Source organism: Anabrus simplex, chromosome 2, assembly GCF_040414725.1.
Source record: "Anabrus simplex isolate iqAnaSimp1 chromosome 2, ASM4041472v1, whole genome shotgun sequence".
In the NCBI taxonomy this organism is placed as follows: domain Eukaryota; kingdom Metazoa; phylum Arthropoda; class Insecta; order Orthoptera; family Tettigoniidae; genus Anabrus; species Anabrus simplex.
In genome coordinates this window covers 741,820,405-741,841,237 of record NC_090266.1, presented here as the reverse complement: position 1 = coordinate 741,841,237, position 20,833 = coordinate 741,820,405, and the positions used below count along the sequence as shown (strand labels likewise).

Genomic DNA, 20,833 nt, shown 5'->3' with positions numbered 1-20,833 from the left:
CATACGTCTGACATACAAGTCTGTTTTCATCAATGTTCCATTCTTTCAGAATTGGGATTATGACATCAGCTAAACCCCTACAAGTCTCGTGAGCAGAAACGTCATAAAAGCCTAGAAACCATTCTTTGACTTTTTCCATTTACACAATACTTCACAGTAATACTTAACTGTGATTTAACGGAAACATCTGTATTTTTGTTAGCTTGGACAGAAACGAATTCAGCTAATTCTATCTCTTTTGGAATACGTTCCTGAACGGCAACAGTAACAGCCTTAATCAAATCATTTTGTATGTCACTAGAAGTACCTTTGATGGTGATGAGGATGCTTGTTGTTTAAAGGGGACTGGCATCTAGGTCATCGGCTCCCGAAGTACCTTTGAAGACATTTTCTGGTTCCAAATGGTTTTTCATGAAAGATTCCTCCGAAACCAGTAATCAAGAGTAGCCAAGTAATTCCCTTTATTAAATGAACATAAAGAACAACATTGACTTTCTCGATGACCCCTGAATGGCAATGCCTGAATACTATAGCGACAAACAATATTTACTAATCTGCTCACAATTTTCCTGTTTTATGTAACCATTTCATTGTGTTTTATGGCCTGTAGTCTCTGCCCCTCTGAAATGGCATTGTCCCAACAATTTTAGCTTTTTTCCTCTAAATTTTTTATGGAGTTTACACCCGTTCTGCGCCAAGAATCTTCCCCGTCAATGCCAAACATCAGGCAGTAAAATCACAACTTTTGTCCATGACCTTTACCAGTTCCACCCAACCATTAATATTTATCATACTACCAGCTTTTCTGAAATTTTTGAATAAATTTACTATCCTGTTGTGATAACGTTAGGTCAGGCCGTTTCTGTAATGTTTTTATTGTTATCTTTTGTTCTAACAACAAGGAGGAAATACCATTGTTAAGTAAATACACAACTCAAATGAAGTCAGGACTGTTAAATTCAGAAGCCATTATAGGCCTATCCTGAATAAACACAAACTGCCACACGAGAAAACAAGAATAGCACTTTATATTTTATCTCCAGTAACTATTCCTATATAATGCAAAATTAGTACTGACGCCTATCACTTTATTATAATACACTAGCATATGCATACACTGTTAGCCACCTTGCTCTCACATTTCATACCACATTCGTAACTTTGAAAGTGTAACTGTTCGTTTCCGTTATAATACCGTACTGCGACTAATATTGGCTGGCAAGAAAATGCATGTACTTGAAGGGTTTTGAGCCTGTCATTCATTTATTAGGTGTAAGTTTGCTATACTTCGTATTTGAATATTATTATATCATTATTTTATTTTTAGATGTGTCTTATAATAAAGTGAATTCAAATTAATAACATTTAAAGCATGCCTGAGATGGTAGCCAATAAGAGCACCTTTATAACTGAGTTCCAGATACTAGCCAATGAGAGCAAGAAGAGACACTGTTAAGTTTGTCTATACCAGGCGAGTTTGTTTATTTATTTATTTATTTATTTATTTATTTATTTATTTATTTATTTATTTATTTATTAATTAAGTGGCGAAGTTAGGGCTCTTGGCCCTCTCTTACACTTAACCACATACAATTTGGCCGCGCAGCTGTGAGCTCACATCTGGGAGATAGTGGGTTCAAACTTCACTGTCATAAGCCCTGAAAATGGTTTTCCGTGGTTCCCCATTTTCACACCAGGCAAATGCTGGGGCTGTACCTTAATTAAGGCCACGGCCGCTTCCTTCCCATTCCTAGGCCTTTCCTGTCCCATCGTCGCCATAAGACCTATCTGTATCGGTGCGACGTAAAGCAATTAGCAAGAAAAGTCTGTCTACTGGGCGGAGAAATCTCTCTCTAGGAAAGTAATACTGTAGTTCCACAGTCAGCACCTACAGATAGTGTTAGTGTTGCTCTGAAAGCTTTGAAAATCAAAAGGAAAATGCACAGAATGGACAGCATCTACTTTCGTCTATGTGCTTCGTGTAACTGACGTGAGCCTGAGCAGTGCCGAAGTGAGTCAAAAATAAGTGAAGCGGAGAACACAATAAATTCATGTATTTGGAAATAATTAATGTTCTATAAAAGTAATTGAATTTACTAAACAATTTTTCGTTCACAAAATTTTAGGGGTACATGCTGTCTACCCTATCTCCCCTGATGCTTCGCCCCTGATCGTCATCATCATCCATTTCCCTCGTCCATCTCCTGCTGGGTTGGAATGATGATGGCACCTTTCCATCTTCCTCTATTCGATCACCATTGTTCCTCCTTAACTGTGTTCCAGGCCATGTTTCTTTTAATTATACTATTCTTGATTTTATTTCAATATTTCAGTATTGTTTCATAAATTCAAAATTCACTAGATAGACTTAAAAAACTCTGAGATGAATCATATGATCATAAATTGTTATATATTTGTTGTCCATCTATATATATAAAATAAGAGTTTTGTCTGTACATTGCTCAGAATTTGAAAAGAATGGTATTTCTGTATCGGTGATGTCCACAGTAACAAGAAAATGCATTTTTTACTTTTCCGTAATTTCTGTCTGTATGTATGTATGTATGTATGTATGTATGTATGTATGTACAGGCATCACGAGAAAACGGCTGAAGAGAATTTGATGAAAATCGGAATGTGAAGTCGGGTGATGAACCACTGCAATCTAGGCTACAAATTATTTTATTCACGCTGAGTGAAATGGTAGTTTAGGGGAAGGTCTGAAATGTAATTCTCAAATAAGTTATTTATTAGTGGTCGTATCGATAAATACTACATAACTAACATAACTTTAGTTATGTCGTAAGTTAGTAGTAGTTATGTAAGAACTTATTAAATTTCCGATCACTTATGTCTTATACATTGTTACCGCACCGCATATAATCGGAGCTATTCATGAATTTCGATTTTTGTTACTAGGTCCATATCAGCGCCGAGTCACGAGAAAATGGGTAAATAGAATTTAGTGAAAATCGGTATGTAAAATCTGAGAATAAGGAACTACAGTCTACGATATAAATAATTTTGTAAGACACTCTAATATCACAGAGTCAAAAGAAAACTAATGTGAAGGCCTGCAATATAGAAAGCTCATAAACTTTATCAACAATAACATTACATTGACCATTGTTTGTTATGATGTGCTTTTTGTCTTCTGTTTCCTCTCATCCCCGATAGATAGGATTACTGCAGTGTACAAAGGTTTTTTTAAATTTGCTTTACGTCGCACCGACACAGGTATGTCTTATGGCGACGATGGGATAGGAAATGAATAGTGGTGTGAAGGAAGCGGCCTTGGCTTTAAGGTACAGCCTGGTATGGCTGGTGTGAAAATGGGAAACCACTGAATACCATTTTTTTTTTTTTTTTTTGCTTAATGTTGCACCGACACAGATATGTCTTATGGCGACGATGGGATAGGAATGGTCTAGGAAGTGGAAGGAAGCAGCCGTGGCTTTAATTAAGGTATAGTCCCGGCATTTGCCTGGTGTGAAAATGGGAAACCACGGAAAACCATCGTCAGGGCTGCCGACAGTGGGGCTCGAACCCACTATCTCCCGAATACCATCTCCACGGTTGCCGGCAGTGGGGTTCGAATCTACTATCTCCCGGATGCAAGCTCACAGCTGTGCGCCCCTAACCACACGGCCAACCCGCCTGGTCGTACCGACTGTAACAGCCTACCTGTATATTGGTAGGAAGTAGTTGGGGTGTAAGATAACTTTCTTCTTTAGCATGCCATTCCTCTGGTTCATACATTTTCTGATATATCTGGTACGTAACACACTGGTTCATCATAGTATTCGAGCTATACAATCCCTACTCTGAGCCACTGATTGGAATGAGTAGTGTGCATATTTAACGGAATAATGACAGAGAAGTGTTCACGGCAGTCTGTGACCTGGTTATTCCAGCTCTGGAACTTTGGACTCTTAGATCGGCACCGTAGTACTGCTATTACAAGTAACAACTCTCATTATTGTTCCGTATTGAAGATGACGTTAGGCATAGATATCAAGGATAATTAAATAAAAAAAACCTATTCAATACTTTCCACATTTAATGTGGTTATTATCTACATGATTTTATGTAGACTATTTGGTCAGGTACATGTTTCACCCATTATTTTGGGCATCTTCAGCCTTGACCTAAAGGTTGTTTACAGGCTGAAGATGCCCAAAATAATGGGTGAAACATGTACCTGACCAAATAGTCTACATAAAATCATGTAGATAATAACCACATTAAATGTGGAAAGTATTGAATAGGTGGTTTTTTATTTAATTATCCTTGATATCTATGCCTACCGTAGTACTGTTCGTTGAAAGTGAGAAAGTGTGCGGTTTTTCATTTGATCGAGTATTTTATATGATAACATTGCTTTCAATCGCTACATTCCTACTGACGTTTTTGTAATGACCTATGTTGAATTCAATTAGGAAAACCACCAAGTCAGTCTTTCTGAGAATCCCGCAGCTTAGCACGGGTACATCAGCTAGTCATACAATAAAAATTTTGTGATGATCCGTATTAACAGTTGTTACACTTGCTAAGTATTGAATAGGTGGAGCCATTTTACTTCCAAGTGTTTGTTGTCCATGTTATTACTTATACATTCTGTCAGCACATGCTTAAAAAACATGGTTGTTTGGGTCTGCGTATGTTACATTTCTTTTAAGACGTTTACTTATGGTTGGTTCCCAATAAAAAACTGAGCATTATTTAATTTCTGTCCCATTTTAAGGTTATTTTACCAAGTATGTGTTGTCAAACACCACTTATCCCATATGTTCAGAAACATTCAGCATTAATTATACAAGTTTCTGTGAGTAAATTTGTCTCCCCACGACCTCCTATTTGCAACTCGCACTGTGACCTTGTTCTTTTCTACACCTCGTACCTTGAAATCATTTTTTAAAAACCTGAGTGTGTCTAATCATCGGTCTTGACAGCTTCATCACCGAAAGAAAAAGTCTGAGTGAATTTTGGCAAAGATATCTTTGGTCATGACTTTAAAAAGATTTTCTAGGGTAGCAATATTCTATGAAAATTTTATTAAATTAAATTTTAATAGTTTGTTATTCCATAGTATATACTTCTTGCTTCTCTATATGCATATCAATAAAGGAATTTTACATTTTTTGTGAATGAATGTTCTAAAGAAAAGAAATGTTTATTTCAGGGTCTCTCTCACAGGTGACTGTGTCGGGTGATCATCAGACCTTCTCAGCTCCACTTAGTGTGCTGATCTCGGACAAAGCACTCACTTGCAGTAAGTGACAGAACCATCTTCTTTATGTTTTATTAATTTTAAATGCTATCAAATCCTCATTTAATATTTACATGCATGTCAATTAGAAAAGTTCTAAATATTGATCATTTTCCTGTGATATAGGAAGATACTCCATCAGGACTCAAGGTTTGTTTGGAAACCATCATTCTCAGTGTTATCTAGTTTGAGTTAAATTAATGACATGGGCTTTGTTTCTGGTTGGTCTAGACATGAAAAGTTTACAATTTATTTGTAATGGTGATCAAATTGAAATAGGCCGTGAAAGCCAAGCGTAGAATGTTTGTCATGCTTTGCCAGGACAAGGCCTTTAATTGGCTGGTATATGCCACAGATGTGTCTTTAAAAAAAATTAAATTAAATAATGAGATAAACACTTCCTAGATGGAAACAAAACAAAAAATAGACAACTGGCTGAGAAACTGACAAGAAACTAAAGTAAAAGTTATTTAAGAGGTTGAGAGATAAAGTAGTTAAAAAATAATGGGATGAAAAAGAAAGACATATTAGAGAATATACAGTACATTACAACCTTACATTAAGGAGGGTATGAGTTTTGACAGTCAAGCAGTCACCTTAACACTCAGAGAAATTAATTCTGATATTTATTATAAACAAACTCTTCAAGTTATTTTTTACAGTAATGTATAGCATATTCAGTAATCACAGAATTTAAGCCCTCTTAATTGCTGAAATAATTTCCAGCTGTTGAGCATAAATGAATAAGTTGTATGACTGGTACATACATAAAAAAATGATGATAATAATAATAAATATTTCCTTCTATTTCTCTTGTCTTGCTGAAGATTGCTGGTATATCCAGATTGAGTTGTGCTGGTTTCCACAGCTGTTGTGTCTCATGTGTTAGCCCTTGAAATTTTAGACACTTGAATAACAGTTCCTAAAGGGTCTTCTTGTATAGAGGTTGTGTACTTTCAGAGCAAACTCCAGTATATCCCTAAGTTCCTTATGTTTGTTGTGGAAATTGGAAATAATAACAATACTCAAGACAGGACCTAATCTCTGGTTGGATAGAAGCTGTATTCCTTCCTGTCAATCCTGATGAAGTATGAGGGTCATACTGGAATTAATGAACAACAATAAAAAATAAAAAATGGAATTCATCAATATAATATAGCCAAGTGCATCTTCGCAATCTACAGACTTCATACAGTACGTTGAGGTACCATTATGGTATTAGTTTCAGTTGTGTGAACAATGCTAGTTGCTATAAAATAACTGACTGTAATGTTTCTTTTCGGCAATGTGCTGTCATTGAATTCCTTGTTAAAGAAGAAATGTGTATGTAGGGAGATGGGTAAAATGTTTCAAGGATAGGAACTCAAGCATCCAGGATAAGTTTTGTTGCATTCCACCCCCTTCCCCCCCAAACTCCCTCAACTGAATGCAGCATGGGAAGCGTTGACAACATCCTTAAAGAGGATGGATGTGTGACTGGATTTCCAGAAAAACTTGTAATAGGACACAATGAAACTGAAAATGAAATCCACAGCCTGTTTCCAGTCATTCGACCAGGTCAGGAATGGAATGAATGAAGCCTCCATCTAGCGGCGAGGATAGGAATTGTGCCGGCTGCCGAAGCCTGTCACACTCCTCTGGGGCAATGATTAATGAATGACAAATAAAATGATATTGGAGAGTGTTGCTGGAATTAATTATGACAGGGAAAACTGGAGTGCCCGGAGAAAAACCTGTCCTGTCTCTGCTTTGTCCAGCACAAATCTCACATGAAGTGACCGGGATTTGAACCACGGGACCCAGCGGTGAGCGGCCAGTGTGCTGCTGCCTGAGCCACAGAGGCTCAGGACACAATGCATTGGAGGAAATGATTACAAGTGTATGTTGTCAAAAAGAAAGACCACGATGTTCGAGAAAGAAACATTGCTCAGGACTTTCTTCAGAATGATCAAAATGAAGGGGATGATTTTTTTATTTAGTATTGTGATAAGGATGTAAGCTAGTTCCATCATTATGAACTAGTAACAAAACAGAAGAGTATGGAATGCCACCATAGGAATTCACAAAGAAGAAATCAAAGGTAGAGTTATGGGTACTGTCTTGGAATACAGATGGTGTATTCTAACTGAATTTCTTGAACCTGGGGAAATCATAGATATTTACTGTTATGTCCACACACTTTACAACCTTTGTCGTGCATTGCACTATAAATGCTCTGGAAATCATTTTCATTTCCCCTTGTCCAGCTCCTGCCAGGTCGAGTTGTTGATGGTACTACACCGTTGCATCTCCTTCCACCACTCATCTTCAGTAATTGTATTCCATTCCAGTCTTTTTTTCTTACACTGTTCTTGACAGAGTCTATCCATCTTGCTCTGGGCTTTCCTCTTGCCCTTTTCCCCTGCATCTTAGCCAAAAACACTTGTTTTGATATCATTCCCTCCTCCATCCTCATAACATGTCCAAATCATCTCAATTTATTCTTCTCCATCATATCACTCAATTTTCCTACCCTTATTTCTTTTGTGACCTCAATATTTCTTACTCTGTCTCTCCTTGTCTTCCCTACCATATTCCTTAAGAACTTCATCTCACTGGGCTCAATTTACTCTTGCTGTCAGTATCCAAGTCTCTGATGTGTATGTTAATATAGGGGTATTGTACATCTTTTACATGATCTCTTTACATTTCAATGGAACTTCTCTGTTCCACACCAAGTTCCTTACATTCTGGTAAAACGTATTTTCCACTTGTACCCTTCTGCTGACCTCCTTATCCGACCTTACATCTTGTATTATTTAACTTCCCAAATATTTGAAGTATTCAACAACTTCAAGGTTTTGTCCTCCGGTACTAATGATTCCTTCTCTTTCACCTCTTGTCATCACCACTGTTCTGCTCTTTTCCACACTGATTTTCATAACATATTTCTCATTATTGTCATTTAAAGTCTTTAGTTGTATTTGCAGTTCTATATTGTTGACTCTCCAGATCACTATGTCATTCGCAAACAACAATATGTCTCTCCAGAGGCACTGCATTTGAACATAAGTCAGTAAGTTTTCGTTTTGGGTTCATATTTTCATGAGTCACGGTAGGGCAATATATTGTGTCATTTTCTCCTTACAGTTACGGAAGGAGCTACATTATTCCTGGCAAGCTTAATAATTTCACTATCACTACTAGAAATTGGACATGCTTTGTTAATCATCATTGTAAACAGAGTAAGGGCACATTATTCCTCCTTTTAACACTTCAGGGACAAGGGCTTGGAAATGCATCAAGAGACAAGTGATATGGTAGTTGTAAAGCTGAAGGCGAATGCAGTTTTAACACATAATATACACACGCAAATTCTGACCAACAGTGCACTAATTCACATCTGATTTTTAGATTTGCAATATTAATTGGAAGATTTTAGACACATTGGTGTTAAAATTGTATTTAGAATTCCAAGGTCATAGTTTAGATAATTTTAAGTAAATAGGAGTGATATTATTCTAATAGGTTCTCAGAAATGCTAAGTGATTTTAAATTATGTGCCGAAGAAGACAGTTTATGTTCTTGAAACATGTTCTCATGTTTTAATATAGAGAATAAATAAACATTGTATTTGCTAAATATTGACAAGGCAGATCAAAGAGAAAGAAAAATCACATTGGTTGATAACAGTTAGTACTGACCAACAGTGACCAATATGGTCAGAATTATAGATTCGTATGTTGGCATACAATACAAATGGAATTGGATGTAAATATATCATTTTGGAATTCACTAACATGTGTAACACAATGTGTCATTGCATCCTGGCAGTCTTGTAATGACATGCCATTCATAACCTTCAGGGAAGATGATAGGTACACAGGCCATACTGTAATAAACACTCACTAACTGTTGCTTAAGGCATTGTACAATGTGTTGTCACTATTAAATGTCTAGAATGTTCTCTTTGTGTAGTATATCCTTCTCCAAACCATTCTTTGCAGTCTTTCTGCACAGCAGGAACACTGAACCCCACCAACCGTGTAGTTTCGTACAGCGACTCATAACTCCTCTGTATGTTGGCAGTATGATATCTTTCAGATTTGTTAAGTAGACTATATGACATCAAAAAGTATGCAGGAATTGCTCAACTGTAGATCACTGTATGCCCAAGCCTCTCTTTCATTATTAATTGTGCCTTTGAAGAACGCTCACTGGGCATGGGTGGTATGAGATGAGCAAAAGCCATTGTAATTCCTTTTTACTAGAAGGATGTGATAGAAACTTATTCTTTATAACCCAGACCAGTGCAGTTGTTTAGATTCACATCAGAAATTATTTCTATATCATATGTGATATTCATTTAAAATACTAGTTCAAATTTTTCTTTAGTGGAGTCACTTACTGGATCTGTTTTGACCCATAATGCAAATCTATTTGATCTGGCTCTTTCTTTTGAATAGCCATCTGTATTGTTCAGATTGTTTTGATTCATATGGTTTGTATTCATGTCTAAAGTCATTGTGCTTTCATTGTGTGTGTTTATTTAATCATACTCTTGCTTAGTTCATCAGAGTGAGCTTAAATATTCTTGATTTGATCTGGTATAAATATATACAGGATAACATTTTGTACCATATAAAATGGATTTAACATTGTATCATATTTCAATTGAGTGCTCAAATCCTTATGATCAACTTATATTAGAATGTTATTATTAATAATAATAATAATAATAATAATAATAATAATAATAATAATCATCATCGTATGGCCCCAGCTACCGTTTGCAGATATTTCGATTTGACGCCATCTGGCTGTCTGCTCGTCAATTTCGACGTTCCGTTTTACTCTAGGTCCGCTAGATGGCAGACAGAGTAAACCGGATCTCTCTTGGGCGTCTATGGCTGAGATTTAATTAATTTTGTCAGGTAAATACCAAATGTATCACCAGAGATCTTTTACATGCCGACATCGAAACTGTTTGTAAGATTCTATGTTGTTCTGCAAATTTTTCTCTTCATACATTGTTTGGATGCTTGCAAATACATGCGACTTTTAACAAGAGGGAAAGGGAATTTTAGTGACGTATTCAAAATATGTAATTTTTAAAAATTTCTTGTGGCTGTTTCTAGCCGAGTGCAGCCCTTGTAAGGCAGACCCTTTGATGAGGGTGTGCGGCATCTGCCATGTGTCGGTAACTGCATGTTATTGTGGTGGAGGATAGTGTTATGTGTGGTGTGTGAGTTGCAGGCATGTTGGGGACAGCACAAACACCCAGCCCCCGGGCCATTGGAATTAACCAACAAAGGTTAAACTCCCCGACCCGGCCGGGAATCGAACCCGGGGCCCTCTGAATTGAAGGCTAGTATGCTGACCATTCAGCCAACAAGTTGGACAAAATATGTAATGTGATGCACTTAACTTTATGAATCTCCATATTGATTTTACAAAATAATGAATGATTAATAAAAGTGAAATTATTCAGACATAAATAATGTTATCGGTTGTGATAAATTAGTGAAAACACTTATTTTCTAATTATCTGTATGTTTTTCTTGAAGAAGTAATTATGGGTCAGCATAAGATGATTTTCTTTTGTTGCATATTGTTTGGATATATTTCTTCTGGAAGATTTGTTAATTTCCGTTTACTTCTCCAGTTTTAGATGCCTCAGTCCCTTATCCAAGAGAAGCAAAAGGACCTATTAGCCTTGATGAAGAAGTTAGAATTTTAAGGAGAAAAGTTGAGGTAAATACAATTTTCATATGTTGAATTCAGAGGGGCAGGAAACACTCTCAAGACATTTTTAGTATTGATCAGATGGAATGGCAAGTGCAAGATAACTTATGTTTAGTGCTGTGTGAATGCATGCAAAAACTACATACACCGAGTTCGATAGCTGCAGTCGCTTAAGTGCGGTCAGTATCCAGTATTCGGGAGATAGTAGGTTCGAACCCCACTGTCGGCAGCCCTGAAAATGGTTTTCCGGGGTTTCCCATTTTCACACCAGGCAAATGCTGGGGCTGTACCTTAATTAAGACCACGGCCGCTTCCTTCCCACTCCTAGCCCTTCCCTGTCCCATCGTCGCCATAAGACCTATCTGTGTCGGTGCGACGTAAAGCAACTAGCAAAAAAAAAAAAAAAAAAAAAAAAAGAACCACATACATACATAAATCTCCATTATGGATTGTTATACCTGGGGCCCGGCTGTTTATGAGGTCATATTTTTTTCTTTAAATTATTTCCATGGAAAATATATCTTAAGCATATTTTTATCTACGGTGACTGAAATTGTGCATTTTTCACAGGTCATGTAAAGTAATATTTTGGCCTTTTTTATCATTTTTTGTCACTATCTGGTAATTTTTCATATCAGTCATATTTCCCCATAAATTTTCGTATTTTTGTCATCTCTTTTCTTCCATTTTCGCATACCTGCTTCCAGTCTTCTAAAAAGACGGATTTTTCACATCTCCTAATTGTTGTTTGTAAATTCTTACAACTATCTGTCTTAGAAATATATATTTATGTGAATTAGGAAGGTAAGCTCTATAGAAAGAGACAGATGAGTAGAAAGCTACAGATGCAAAGGAAGCATAAGGAGAGTTGCGGATGGCTATTGTCAGGTTTTGTGCCAAGGTCAACAGCTTCCGTAAATAAATTTAACAGGTAGAATTGTCTTTTTCGGTGGTGCCAAAGGAGAAGGGGGTGATAGAAAAGTACACTGGGCTCAGTTCCTGGACAGATTTCACTGTGTGTGTGTTTGATCACGAATACTCTCAGTTCATTATGCCAAAAACTAACGGTTCGATAAGTGAAAAATTACGAGTATTTGTGCAAGAGTTAGGAGATAATCATTTCAGTACAGATGGCACTATTCTGTTCTGTAGGCTGTGCGAAATTAAAATAGAATCTAAAAAGCGGTTTAATGTTGAACAACACTGCATTACAGCAGAACATAATAATAATTTGGCTTGAAATGTTACATCACAGAACAGTCAACATCTCCTAATCCAGGGAATTTTGTCACCGTCTATAACTAGCTGAACTTCAGATTTTAACAAGCATTTATGTGCAGTGATGATGTCTTCTGTTACACCACTGGAGAAAGTTAACCCTTTCTCTTTCAAGCTCTCAGCTGATGGTTGTATGAAAACCGTCAGCCATATTTACCTCACTATGCACACATTTCTTTTAAAATTACATGGAAGACACACCAGTAAAGATACCAACATGAAAGTTTGTAAACATATAGAGTATATATAATTTATTATCACTGCATGTAAGTCGTGCCTCTAAACAAGAAGGGTTCGATTTTAAGAAACAAATGCGGAAACAAAGTTACAAGTTTCAGATTTTGGAAGTTTTGAAGTAGTTCTGAGAAATGGTGTTCATTGCACAAATTTGTGATTGATGTTAATAGAAAAGTCGTATTCTTGTTTATTAGCATGGTAAATATCAAGGTTTTGTGTGCATTAGATCCAAGGATAGATTAAATTATGTAAAGTGATGTATCACAAAAAAATTACATACTATCCACTTCATTTCGTATCGATATTGTAATCAAGATAACAATTAAGTAAAAGGTTCCACCTGATCGATACTTTTTTATTATTTAGCCTTCGGCTAAATTTATGTCATTAAAAACTTACGATAAAAATGTATCGATCAGGTGGAACCTTTTACTTAATTGTTATTTTGATCACTCAAAAAAGTCGGCCATTTTGTATAAAATACACATTTCTTACTGGAGGTGCTGGATTATTATTATTATTATTATTATTATTATTACTATTACTATTATTATTATTATTATTATTATCGTCGTCTACACTTTCCGATTCGGACAAAGAAACATCATCACTTGAATAACTGCCTTCATCATCATTTCATCCTCATCACGAGGGTCAGGTCACCTACGGGAATCAAATAGAAAGATCTGCGCCTGGCGAGCCGAACCCGTCCTGGGATATCCCGGCACTAAAAGCCATACGACATTTCATTTTCAGTTCACTTGAATAATTGTAAAGATATTCAGTTATATCGTCAGCTAAATTAACTCTCTTCGCCATGTCGCACACGATAAATAACTAGGCCTAACCTAAATGTACTATAGCCATCTAGGCTGTATCTAACACTTCGCTTACAGTATGTACCTAATTACCTAAAAAACTATTTAATTTAATGAACTAGCAAGTAAACTCAATTTAATGCATAATACTGCTTAATTTCACTATATAATCAGTATCAACAAAAACAGAGAGAAATGCTCTCATGTTTGCCGCCAACCACGAGATGTAAACATGACACCAAACACCAGTGAGCACATGTTTGAAACTCTAAGAATATAGATAAATACGGATAGTCGGGAGTTCCTGCGGAGTATAATATGACTTAAAAGTGTGCTCTTCTTATTCCGTGCAAAATGCTGCTATCTAGCATGTAAATAACGAAATAATAACAACAAAGGCCGGTAACAATCAATCGTCACCATGTCAGTTTTCGCAGGAACCGTGGGTACCAATAGATCGTTACCTTGAAAGCCTAAGGGTTAATAATCAGCACTTCAGGAATTTTTTGAAGAAATACACTAATCAGCACATTCGGAATGCAACAACACTTTGCAAGAATTATGTGACTACATGTTACGAAGATGTTTTAAATAGAATACGATCCTGCGTCGCTGGTAACGAGATCTGGGTTTCTATGGATGAAACAACTGACACTGCATTGAAGATGATAATCAGTAAAATTCTTTCAAGAATAAAATTTACTGTATCCACCTATTCAATACAATTCATAGTTCATGGTGATTAAATTCTACATGAATTACATACACTTTTCTGGTACATGTGTCAGTCACCCTTTTTGGGCATCTTCAGTCTATTGACAATCTTAAGGTGAAGTCCAAGGCCTTGTTTGAGTAAAACATTTGAACTTGATACAATACAAAATGATCTTATTCTATTTTTTTGTAAAAAAAGCCCCTTTGGATGAACATACAGTAGAACCCCGTCTATCCGAAATAAAGGGGACGGGGTCAGTTTGGTTGACGCGTTTTTCAGATGACACATTGTAAATATTTTCGTAGGTTAAATGTCGAAATAAAAATGCATAAACTCTGTTAAGCAAAGGTGCATACTGTATATTAATATTAAAATGTTTACATAATGTCACTCATTGTATAAAATCAGTGATTTTCTTCTGATTTTTCTTGGTGCTGCGCTGTCGTGCAGCTGTGTTGCGCCACCGTTTAATCAGCTGGTGTAGATTCATTGCTTTGTTCAACAAGCGCGAAGCAATCTGAAGTAATGAAACAATAAAACCGCAAGGTCAGTGGAACGACCTAGGATGAAAGAAAAATATGAATGGAGAAGAGTCGCTGGACTTCCCTGGTTTCCTAACAGAAGCTGCAGTATAGTCCGAGCAGTAAACAGATGAAACTCCTGCAACTGAAGCAACGTTAACCACAGTCTACATAAGCTTCATGGGAAATAATACAGTAATAATAATAGTAATAATTCTTGCTTGTTCAAGAAAAAAGTTATTATGGAACGAACTAGATGGTAAGAAACTGTTTTGTTTTATGCTACACGTGCATTTTGGTATATAAGTCATGGTATAAAAATAGGGTTTTCGCCGGGCTGAGTGGCTCAGACGGTTGAGGTGCTGGCTTTCTGACCCCAACATGGCAGGTTTGATCCTGGCTCAGTCCGGTGGTATTTGAAGGTGCTTAAATACATCAGCCTCGTGTCGGTAGATTTACTGGCACGTAAAAGAACTCCTGCGGTACTAAATTCCGACACCTCGACGTCTCCGGAAACCAAAAAAGTAGTTAGTAGGACGTAAACCCAATAACATAATTATTGTTAAAAAATAGGGTTTGTCTAGTAGCTCTCAGCACATATAGCAAGAGAATTACAAATATCGACGGCTGAGAACGAGAGGGTAAAAACAAAATATTAAAATACAATTTTGCCAGAGCATTTTGGTTAAGCCAGGTTTCCGTTGAGCGAAGTTCAGTTAAGTGGGTTACTACTGTACTTTTTACAAACTTCATTAACCTAATGATTCATCCAATAATTTGATGAAGATCCAATTTTTGCTTTGGACAATTTTAGTTTAATATGAGATAATTATTATTGTATTCATGTCATAAATTTTGGTTTTATTTAATGTACACATTTTACAAAAAAAAATTTTAGGATAAGATAATTTTGTATTGTGTCAACTTCAAATGTTTTACTTAAACAAGGCCTTGGACTTCACCTTAAGCCGGGCTGAGTGGCTCAGACGGTTAAGGCGCTGGCTTTCTAACCCCAACTTGGCAGGTTCGATCCTGGCTCAGTCCGGTGGTATTTGAAGGTGCTCAAATACGACAGCCCTGTGTCAGTAGATTTACTGGCACGTAAAAGAACTCCTGCGGGACTAAATTCTGACACCTCGGCGTCTCCGAAGACTGTAAAAGTAGTTAGTGGGACGTAAAGCAAATATTATTATTATTATTATTATTATTATTATTATTATTATTATTATTATTATTATTATTATTATTATTATTATTACTTCACCTTAAGATTGTCAATAGGCTGAAGATGCCCAAAAAGGGCAAAACATGTACCTGAAAAGTGTATGTAATTCATGTAGAATTTAATCATTATAAACTATGAATTGTATTGAATAGATAGATACAGTAAATTTTATTCTTGAAAGAATTTTACTGGCTGAAGGGAGATACGTGGCAAATGTTGTTGGTGGTGTTCTATGGGGAGACCATGCTGGAGATAAATTTCTCATGTCCTGTGAAGCACTTGACAGAACTAACCACTCAACAGTTGCTTTCACCGGGCGAGTTGGCCGTGCGCGTAGAGGCGCGCGGCTGTGAGCTTGCATCCGGGAGATAGTAGATTCGAATCCCACTATTGGCAGCCCTGGAAATGGTTTTCCGTGGTTTCCCATTTTCACACCAGGCAAATGCTGGGGCTGTACCTTAATTAAGGTCACGGCCGCTTCCTTCCAACTCCTAGGCCTTTCCTATCCCATCATCGCCATAAGACCTATCTGTGTCTGTGCGACGTAAAGTCCATAGCAAAAAAAAAATTGCTTTAACCTTCGATAATGCAATGAGTCTGTTGTGGCCGGAAGGAGTGAAGAGAGAAAATGTTCTAGTCACTGATGCAGCTCCCTATATGGTGAAAGCTGGCAAAAGTCTGGAGCTTCTCTACCCTAAAATGATACATGTAACGTGTATTACACATGCACTAAATAGAGTTGTGCTGGGCTGAGTGGCGCAGACGGTTGAGGCGCTGGCCTTCTGACCCCAACTTGGCAGGTTCGATCCTGGCTCAGTCCGGTGGTATTTGAAGGTGCTCAAATACTTCAGCCTCGTGTTGGTAGATTTACTGGCACGTAAAAAGACCTCCTGTGGGACTAAATTCCGGCACCTCAGCGTCTCCGAAAACCGTAAAAGTAGTTAGTGAGACGTAGAGCAAATAACATTATTAATTATTATTAAATAGAGTTGTGGAAGAAATTAGTGGAAATTTTCCTGTTGTAGATAAGTTAATTTCAGTAGTGAAAACGGTCTACATCACAGCTCGACTACGAGTGCAGAAATTCAAGGAAATGGTTCCTTCTGTGCCATTGCCTCCCCAACCCATCCTCCCACACTGGGGAACGTAGCTTATTGCCGCAGACTACTACGGTACCAATTACAATGCCTATATCGAAGATGTTGTAAATGCATTGAATGAAGGCGAAGCTTCCTCTATAAAAACTGCCAAGAAGCTGTTTTCAAGTACCACACTGACCGGAGATCTTGCTTATATCAAGTCATATTTCACCATAATAAGAACAGCAATATAACAATTAGAAGAAACTGGTGTTCAACTCTGTGACGCCCTTCAACTGGTGAAAAATGTTGAGAGTGAGTTAAAGGCTGTGCATAGTAAAGTTGGTGTATGTGTAAATGTAAAACTACAGTGTGTGCTGGGTCGGAAAGAAGGGTACTCTACTCCCTCCAAGATTAGCGACATTCTGAGTGGCAAGCCGGCAACATTCCTTGAACTCTAATGATTTGACTTATTTCAGATATGCTCCAATAACATCATGAGATGTTGAGGGCTCTTTTTCCCGTTACAAGTCGATGTTGCATGGAAATAGAAGACTGTTCCTATAAGTCATATTTGTTGTCATATTTTAATGCATTGTATGTCATAAATGCTTGCATATTTCTAACAATTTTAGGAACAATGCCAGAATTCGCCGGCACAGCTATGACGACATACTTATATGACCTCCTGGGTAGGAGGGGTTTGGGGGGGGGGAGAAATTAAGATACTGAAGAATTTTCCTGTTTTATTTTCTATCTCTTCACTTTCTTTCACCTCCCACATGTACTTCACTGGTATCCACTTAACCCAATTTATACGTAGTTATCCCACTTATATATTTGCATATTATACCAATTTTACTTACCTGTTATAAATTCCTGGCGACAGGCCTTCTTGAACCAGCGTTCTTCAATTCCGTAGTTTATCCACTCAGCTAACAAGTTACTTGATAATTTGAGGTGTGTAAACGATGTATATATGTGTATAGGCCTATAAATATATATACCAGTGGTGCTGATTATTGTTTTAAGAGGGAGTACAACTAGACGAAAACCAGTTGTGTGTCCAGCTCTGTGATATATATATATATATACACACACACATTACCAGTAACAGAGATGACATCGCAAAGTAATTAATATTTACCTCAAAAGATGACTCTATCATCTCTCTCAACTGTTGCCAACTTAACTTCTAAGAGGAATAAAAATACATCAAACTCAAATCACGAGTTTCATTACCAGTGGTGCTGATTATTGTTTTAAGAGGGGGAGTACAACTAGATGAAAACCAGTTGTGTGTCCAGCTCTGTGATAGTGGTGATTGTTTTAAGAGGATTTACAACTAAACGAAAACAATCCAGTTGTGTGTCCAGCTCTATCATAGTGGTGATTATTGTTTTAAGAGGAAGTATAACTAGATGAAAACAATCTAACAATCAAAGAATTATTTTTGTGTGGATAGTTTGTGGGATGAAGTGGATAGTTTGTAGACGAAAACAATTGAGTCATGTGTCCATCTCTGTGATAGTGGCGATTATTGTTTTAAAAGGAAGTACAACTAGACGAAAATAATCCAGTCGTGTGTTGAGCTCTGCGATAGTGGTGATTATTGTTTTAAAAGGAAGTATAACTGGACAAATCAATCCAGTCATGTGTCTAGCTCTGTGATGGTGGTGATTATTGTTTTAAGAGGAAGTACAACTAGAAAAATACAATTCGATATTCTGCCCAGTCCTGGCCAATTGTACCGATTATTGTTTTTTTTTTTTTTTTTTTTTTGAGGAAGTACAACTAGCCAAAAGAATTTAAACTCCTGTTCGGTGCTGCATCCATATTGGTAATTATTATTTTAAGAAGGAGTACAACTATGCAAACACAAGAATTCCATCTTCTGTTCACTCCTGTGCCAACTTATGGTGAGTACCCATAAATTCATATCCAGTCTCAGTGATTGTAATATACTCCGTATGTATAGTGTTGCTTTTCCCATTCGTGATGTGATCACCAAAAGTGTACTTACAACAACAGTCGCTCAATTAGCAGTGCTGTCGCACCTAACCAAACCTAACTTTACCTAACCTGTCACTATCAGTGGTTTTCGATGGATCACAACCTAACCTGTCACCATGAGTAGTTTTTGGTGGATCACAACCTAACTCCCCCTGTGGGTGGGAGCGGTAGAATAACACCCACGGTATCCCCTGCCTGTCGTAAGAGGCGACTAAAAGGGGCCCCAGGGGCTCTGAACTTTGGAGCGTGGGGTGGCGACCACGGGGCCCTCAGCTGAGTCCTGGCATTCCTTCCACTTACTTGTGCCAGGCTCCTCACTTTTATCTATCCTATCCGACCTCCCTTGGTCAACTCTTGTTCTTTTCCGACCCCAACGCTATTAGGTTTGCGAAGGCTAGGGAGTCTTTAATTTTCACGCCCTTCGTGGCCCTTGTCTTCCTTTGGCCGATAACTTCATTTTTCGAAGTGTCGGACCCCTTGCATTTTTTTTCCTCTCAGATTAGTGTTATATAGAGGATGGTTGCCTAGTTGTACTTCCTCTTAAAACAATAATCACCACCATCACAACCTAACCTGTCACTGTCAGTGGTTTTCGGTGGATCACAACCTAACCTGTCACTATCAGTGGTTTTCGGTGGATCACAACCTAACCTGTCACTGTCAGTGGTTTTCGGTGCATCACACCCTAACCTGTCACTATCAGTGGTTTTTTATAATCACAACCTAACTTGTGAAAATTTGAATTTTATAATTCCACCTTTACAATACTGTAATTGTCTTTATTAAAAAGACTACATTAAATTATACTCGTGAAACATGTTTCGTCCTCTTATGGGACATCTTCAGTCACAAATACAGAACATTAAAAATAAGGCGAGGACACGTTGAAATAAGTAAATAAATGTCTGTATCCTGTGATGCGGCGTGATGGCGTCTTGTCAATCTTCAATGTTAAAATGGTGCGGCGTGAAAATGATATGAAGCATGAAGTCCAATTAAAATCATAGGTTAAAATTGTTGTTCAAAACACCAAATTGTCAATTATAAAAAAAGTTAGTGGCTGTGCGTATAAAATTATGTGCATATTGTACATAAAACAGTGTTGTGGTAATGCCACATTAAAATAGCTTTCTTGATTGGGAGGTCACTGTCAGTGGTTTTCGGTAAATCACAACCTAACCCGTCACTAGCAGTGGTTTTTGATAGATCACAACCTAACCTGTCACTATCAGTGGTTTTCGATAGATCACAACCTAACCTGTCACTATCACTATCAGTGGTTTTTGGTGAATTACAATTGTTTTCGTAAGGGATGCTAGAGGCCTGTTGGCCACTTCGCGGCCCTAACCTGGGGACTATGCCCCCAGATCCCCTTTGCTTGTCCCCAGACCAATGGTTTTGCCACTAGTCGGACCTAACCAAACCAGACCAGTGCTTTTCGTTCTTGCTGGATGTACCTCATACTCGTCAAGTTTTCGTCACGTTATATCAACCGCATCATATCGGATCATTAATGTCTCTTTTACGAACCAGCTAGTCAAGTATTAACCCAATTTAGTGCCTGTAGACCATGTTACATCGTCTCAAACAGCCAAATATAGCAGACCATTAATTTATACATTTAGCTGCCACTACGTGTCCCTTCGAATTATCCAGTATGATTGCAAACCTCAACTTTCTAACACGTAATACATGACATCATATAGACGTACGAACAGCAGCTGCGGAGCCCGTGCTCGCCCGTGCCGGCGAATCCTGGACTTATACCCAATTTTAGGTCATAATTATCCAGGCTCTATTTATACCTTTCAGCATTCAGTTTGCAAGCCTCTGTGAATTTACTAACTGCTGCAACAATCCTCTATTTGTAACTAGTTCTGTGGCCTTGTTTAGTTCTATACCTCTTATATTTAAATTGTTAGTAACTGAGTCTAAACGTAGTTGTCATTGTCTC

The 20,833-nt window shown here is 37.4% G+C and overlaps 1 protein-coding gene across 1 annotated transcript in view; it reads left to right on the top strand.

Annotated features, from left to right (window-relative positions):
• Vps16B (Vacuolar protein sorting 16B) overlaps positions 1–20,833 on the top strand; it is a 138,745-nt gene that overhangs the window by 8,687 nt on the left and 109,225 nt on the right. The window contains exons 3-4 of the mRNA XM_067139420.2: positions 5,183–5,272; positions 10,914–11,002. Of these exons, the coding sequence (XP_066995521.2) occupies positions 5,183–5,272; positions 10,914–11,002 (179 nt within the window). The remainder of the gene's footprint in view (positions 1–5,182; positions 5,273–10,913; positions 11,003–20,833) is intronic.